This window comes from Anolis carolinensis, chromosome 4, assembly GCF_035594765.1.
Source record: "Anolis carolinensis isolate JA03-04 chromosome 4, rAnoCar3.1.pri, whole genome shotgun sequence".
Lineage (NCBI taxonomy): Eukaryota > Metazoa > Chordata > Lepidosauria > Squamata > Dactyloidae > Anolis > Anolis carolinensis.
In genome coordinates, this window is record NC_085844.1 from 254,027,111 (window position 1) to 254,033,110 (window position 6,000).

Here is a 6,000-nt window from a genome sequence, read left to right on the forward strand (position 1 = left end):
GCACTTGGATCTCACCTAAGGACCCCTTTTCCTCATCCTATCCCTTCCCTTCCTGCCCCCCACTTTGTGGGCCCCCTTCTTCTCTCAGGCATCTTCCAGTGCGGCCCAGCTTCCTTGGTGGCCATCAAGGAAGGAGACGTGGACCTGGACTACGACTGCCCCTTCGTCTACGCCGAGACCAACGCAGACCGCGTCACCTGGACCTATGACACAGCCACCGGGCAAAAGAAGAAGATCTACTCGGAGACCAAGTCCGTGGGCCAGTTCACCAGCACCAAGGCCGTGGGCAGCTTTGCCCGCAAAGACGTCACCAACGACTACAAGTACCCAGAAGGTGAGAGGAGCGCACAGGCGGAGAGGGTTCTCTTTATGTATTGTGGGCGAAGGAAGGGTGTTAATGGAGGGGGGGGGAGCTCCCTTTGGGCAGGTGGAAATGTTGTGTCTGGACCACCACCAGGAAAGACCATCCAGTTTTTGAGAATGAGGCACCCAGGTGGGGCCTCCCAGGTCCTGGGGAGTGACCGTATGGAGAGAAGGGCAGAGGCGGCGAAGGTATTAGACTCTGATATAAATCATGAACACATTCCTATGCAAGCCATGAAAGAACAATACAATACAGTAGAGTCCCAATTATCTGACTGTCACACCTCGGGTTAGCTTCATCTTGCTAAATACACCGGGCTGTACACAGGTTGAAGTCTTTTGTAGTTTATTAGGAAATAGGAAATAAATAGTTCTTAAAAAGCAAAAGTAAAGTTCCAAAAAATTGTTGCAAAACAAGGCTTTAAAGAATAATCAAAGAGAACATAAGACATAAAACAAGGTCCCATTAATGCATGACAGAGTCCCATGAGCATGAACACACAAAGGCTGCAAGATAATCCAGGAAAGCGAGAGCTTGCTTCTTGACTGGAGCGAGAAGTTGCTTTGACAAAGGTTTCTCTTTCAGCACACTATTTTAATACCCTTTGCATAGCATAAAAGCATTTCTTTGGCCTCTGACCTCTCTCTTGTTTGCTATTTGAACACTCCTGTGAGTCCTGAATTCCAAACGACCAGCTCGATCTAAAGATTCTGTTTCATCAAGGCCAGCCAGCTCGTTAGCGTTAGCATCTGTCAGTATGCTATCAGACGGAGAGCTGTCCTCCCTTCCTGAGTCAATTTGCACCTGGCTAACTTCAGTATCATCAACACCATTCCCTGCTGTGGGAAAGCCTCCCCGTTCCTCATCTTCCACAGCAGGAACACTCTGAACCTGAATCCCATAATTCCCATCAGAGTCATCTTGAACCTGAATCCCATCATCTCCATCAGAGTCACTCTGAGGCTCCAGCTGAATCACAACACCAACTTCCACTCATCTGACACACTGTATTATCCGACGCCCGGGGCCGCCCTCCCTCACTTGCTCACTCGCTCACTCGCTCACTCACTCACCAGGCTAGGTCCTAGATGGTCAGCCTTCCGAGGAAGAGGAGGAGGAGGAGGAGGCTCACCAGCAACAGTGGAAGAGGCTCCTTCTTCTGCCACCCTCCCTATTATCCAACAGTTTTGCTTATCTGACATTCTGCCCACCCGTTTATGCCGGATAACCGAGACGCTACTGTATATAAGACAAAGAAGAATTTTAACCAATGTAAACATACTAGTCTTCCAATGGGAAGTGTGGACTTGCTTTTGGCTGATGGGAGAGTCAAGTTGATTAGGACTGCTGTTGTTGTGCACCTTCAAATCGGGTGGAGTCTCCCTGTCTGGAAGTTTTTCAGCAGAGGCGGCGGCATGGCCATCTGTCAAGAGGGCTTTGATTGTGGTGGGCAGGGGGGGGCTTATAATTGCCACCTGGCTCTCCCTTTTTTTCCCAAGCAAAGGGCAGACTTTTTGACAACGCGGGGCAGCAACATGGGACTAAGACAGGGCAGAGAAGGAAGGGAGGGAGGAAAGAAGGAAGGGAGAGACGCCTGTAGAAAGAGGGCTAGTGGACATTTGAGCAAGGGCTGCAATTGGCCTTGGGCCAGACTTTGGACATAGCTGTATTAGAGAAAATGTCTTGGCAGTAAGAGCACTTTGGGAAGGGAACCCTTTGCCCAGGGAGGTGGTGGGCTCTCTTTCTCTGGTGTCATGTTTTGTCTTTCAAGGCCTTAAAACACTGTGGTAAGTAAATGAAACTGCTTTACTTCAGTAAAACATAAAGAACAGCACACTCAGTGGTATAATGCAAAAGAAAGCAAGGAAGTCTTAGGGCAAGCACAGTTCTTAAGTCTCTGATAAATTCCCAAATCAAATAGTAGTCTTATTTCAGACAAAGAAACAGAAACAAATCCTTAGGAGCAGTTTCCCAGATGCAGACTCGAAGCAGGCACAAGGGGAGCGAAGGCTTAGGCATTAGAGTCAGTTTGTTACCAGCAAATAGCAGTCTTACTTCAGACAAAGAAACAGCAATACATCCAGGTGCAGACTCGGAGCAGGCACATGGGGAGTGGAGGCTTTAGAGTCAGTTTGTTACCAGCAAGAGCTGGCTGCACCTGCTTCTGCTTTATAGCCGAGTCCCCTCACAGCTGCTAGGGCAGGTCCCAATTACTCAGCTGCATTTCTGGCAGCTATTCTAGCTGAACAACGTCTCTGTTCTGTTTCCTTTCGCCTCTCCTAAAATGTAGGTACTTGCAAAATCTCCTCCTTAAATTCCAACTCACCCTCAGATTCACGAACACTTTCCTGCTCCCCTTCCTCTTCTGAAGAAGAGGAATCCCTAACATCTGTCTGGGCACCTTCCAAGAAAGACCAGAATCAAGCAGTGCTGGGGATGCTCCAGCTGGAGTTCCTGCACTGAGCATAGTGGGGTGTTCCCCATGTCCTCTGTGGGGGCTTTCCAGCAATTCTAGGGTTCTCTGAAGTCCTGCCTGAGGCTGGAGGCATCACCCTGCTCACGTTCTGGACCAGAAGGTGTGACGGGAGTCCTGCCCTCCCTGGGAATTGGAGCTGAGAAGGGGCAGGGCTTGGGAGGCACATCCGAGCCACTGACCAGTCTTTGTTTGATTGAGTTGCCACTTTGACCGCTGTCTGTCTCCTTTCAGGCACCACCAAGGAGCGGGATGTCTTCAACAAGGCCCGGGGCAAGCTGAACCTGAGCACGCTGGAAGCCACCTCCCGAGTGCCAGATGCTCCCAAGCCAGACGTGTCCGGGAAGTTCAAGGTGAAGAGCCCGCCTGAGGTCGGCAAGGACGTGGAGCTGGTCCTGCTGCTGACCAACCTGGCCTCTGCAGCCAGGACCCTGACAGCCAACATGACCGCCTGGAGCATCGTCTACACCGGGAAGGTCATCCATGAGGTCTGGAAGGACTCCCTTGCCCTGACGCTGGGCCCCAAAGAAGGTAACCCTCCGTTCAGGGATGGCCAATGGAGTCAGGGGATGAAGGGGAATATTGTGGGATGATGTGGTGGACCCCAGATGAGGAGCCTCAGTGCCCGTGCAGACATGCAGGAACACACACCATGCGCCATGTTCTCTGTTCCAGGCAGAGAGCAATGTGCATGGAATTATAGGATGTGTGTGAGTAGCAGAAGGGAGCTCTTCCTCCTCTTGGTCTTCCTCCCTTGATAGAGGGTGGCCCCAGTGGTAGGTCACAAGTGGCTCCTGGCCCTCCAGTTCCCCTCTCCCACAGCCAGACTGGGTTTTGGCAGATCATGATGGGAGCAGTTGACCGTTGCTAGCAGCAGGAGGGGCTTTGGGCATCTGGTGTGACTTGGCCTGTCCTTGCAGAGAAAGCCTATCCCATCAAGATCTCTTATGAGGAATACCAGAAGCACCTGACTACGGACAACATGATCCGGGCGACGGCTGTGTGCCACTTCAAGGATGGGAACGACGCTGTGGTGGAGCAGGACATCGCCTTGGAGAATCCCACCATCACCTTGAAGGCAAGCCATGGAGGAGCCTCTTGTAGACCTCGCCATCCACAAATCAGGGCTCCAATCACCCCCATGCATTGGGGTGGGGATGACCGTTTGACCAACCTGGGGGGGGGAGTTCTGTAAAGGCCCTGGCTCCACTGTGCCACTTTGGAGACCACCATGTGTGGTGGGAGAGGCAGCAAAAGGGTGGCCCTGCTTAACCTGAGGCTTTGTTATTGCTGTTGTTGTTGTGCGCAGGTGCCGGGCCAGGCCAAGGTGGGCCAAGCGGTGAAGGTGGAGGTGGTCTTCACCAACCCGCTGGCAGAAGTGGTGTCCTCTTGTGTGCTCCTGGCCGAGGGCAGCGACCTGCTGGAGAAGGCGATCCGGAAGGAGTAAGTGGCCAAGAAGGGGAGGGTTGATATCATGTAGCATCCATAGTACCCAAGGATGAGGCAGAGCAGGCTAAGGCCAATAGTCCCATCTGTTGGGAATTGATGAGCCGTTAAGCTCAAATCACCCCCTTTATGAGGTAAATTCCCATTAAAATAGCAGAGTGAATGGAAGCATTTCTTCTAATGCAGCAGTGAGACTTACGAGGTGTGAGTTTAGGAAAGCCTCTGTGTCTTCAGGATGGCGAAGGATCGCAAAGCCAGCTTCAAAGTTTAAAAGCATTTATTGAGGTAAAAAGAAATCCATTGATGGATAGAAAAGGTTTGGAGCTAACTAGCTTATCTAATCTGATCTAATATACATAGACGGATCAAAATAACAAAGATCTAGATAGCTACATCTTCACTACAAGAGCGGACAAAAATGTGTCCTCTCTCTGGAACAAAGCAGGAAGCAGGAATGGCGACCAAGCCTCGTGGGTCGCTTCTTCTCTAGGGCCATAAACATTCCAAAAGGCGAAATTGGGGGAAGTTACGTCAAAGCCCTAGGAGAGATCACATTTCTAAAGCATCAAAGGATGGGATTGACCTAAACAGGACAGGAAGCAGGAAACAATAGTGAAGCCTAATCAAAGCATGCATAGGACTGGGGATGGTGTCCCTAACTCTTTTCTAGGCTTCCTATCTAACCATAGAGACTTAAGCAGTGCAGGATGACATTTTCAACACAATCCACACAAAGACAAGGGGCCACTGACTGCTGGACCTGTTGCCCATGCAAAGGGGATGTAGTGCAGCAAAACCCCTGTGGGACCCCCCTTTTAGAATCCCCCCCCCCAAGAGAAACATCTAGTCTATTTCAGAGAGAAGAACCTGGAGACCAGGTCCTACCTCACTTCCACCCCCTAAGTATCCCCCCAGTGCATTGAATCTTTTGTAAAGAAGGGGCCTTCGTCTGCTAACTGCCATCTTCTGGCTTTGCCCCCCCCCCCCTTTTCAGGGTGTCGACCGTGAAGGGCAAGGAGAGTGCCCGCATCACCTTCGAAATCACCCCCAAGAAGAAGGGCACCAAGCAGCTGGTGACCAACTTCTCCTGCGACAAATTCAAGGACATCAATACCTTCCAGGTCATCAAGGTGGTCGACTGATCCTAGACCCCTCCCCAAAGGGAGGCTCCCCCAAAAGGGATGGAGGGGCTGCACTACGAGGGAATGCGCAACTTTGGGGGCGCATAAGGGCCCTGTCGTCTGCATGGCTTTCTTTCAATACAGCTTTTCTTACTTACCGCCAATTGTGTGGACTCTTCTTTTCTTGTCTCTCGTGAATTCCTTCACAAAATGCCCCCCTCCCCATTTTCTAGGGGTCGCCAGAAGAATACTAACAAATATATCAGAGTATTTGTAACGCTCTCCCTCAGCTGCCTGCTTGGATGGGCAGAGAGGGTGGTCTAGATGGCCTCAAAGGGCCTTCTTCCCTTTGGGCAGCACCAAGTCCCACTGCACTGGACAAAGGGCATTTGCCTTCAGCAACAGCCCTCTTCTGCGGTCATTCAGGGCCAGTGATAATGTGGGGCGGGCAAGTTGTGGGTCCCTCAGTCTCTCTGTGGGACATTTGGGTGATGCCCTTTAGAGGGCAGCAGGAGAGCGTTTTGGGAGCCTGACAGCAGGCAACATGGCACAACCCTGCCTTGCCTTAAGGCGGGAAAGGGAGGGATTCGGCTTCC

At 51.4% G+C, this 6,000-nt stretch overlaps 1 protein-coding gene across 1 annotated transcript in view; it reads left to right on the forward strand.

Annotated features, from left to right (window-relative positions):
• The window catches only part of LOC100567428 (protein-glutamine gamma-glutamyltransferase E), a 29,118-nt gene extending 23,556 nt beyond the window's left edge, over positions 1 to 5,562 (forward strand). Inside the window, exons 9-13 of the mRNA XM_062979250.1 lie at positions 89 to 334; positions 3,072 to 3,368; positions 3,758 to 3,915; positions 4,147 to 4,280; positions 5,278 to 5,562. Coding sequence (XP_062835320.1) covers positions 89 to 334; positions 3,072 to 3,368; positions 3,758 to 3,915; positions 4,147 to 4,280; positions 5,278 to 5,425 — 983 coding nt within the window. The 3' untranslated portion in view covers positions 5,426 to 5,562. The remainder of the gene's footprint in view (positions 1 to 88; positions 335 to 3,071; positions 3,369 to 3,757; positions 3,916 to 4,146; positions 4,281 to 5,277) is intronic.
• The last annotated feature ends 438 nt before the right edge of the window (positions 5,563 to 6,000 follow it).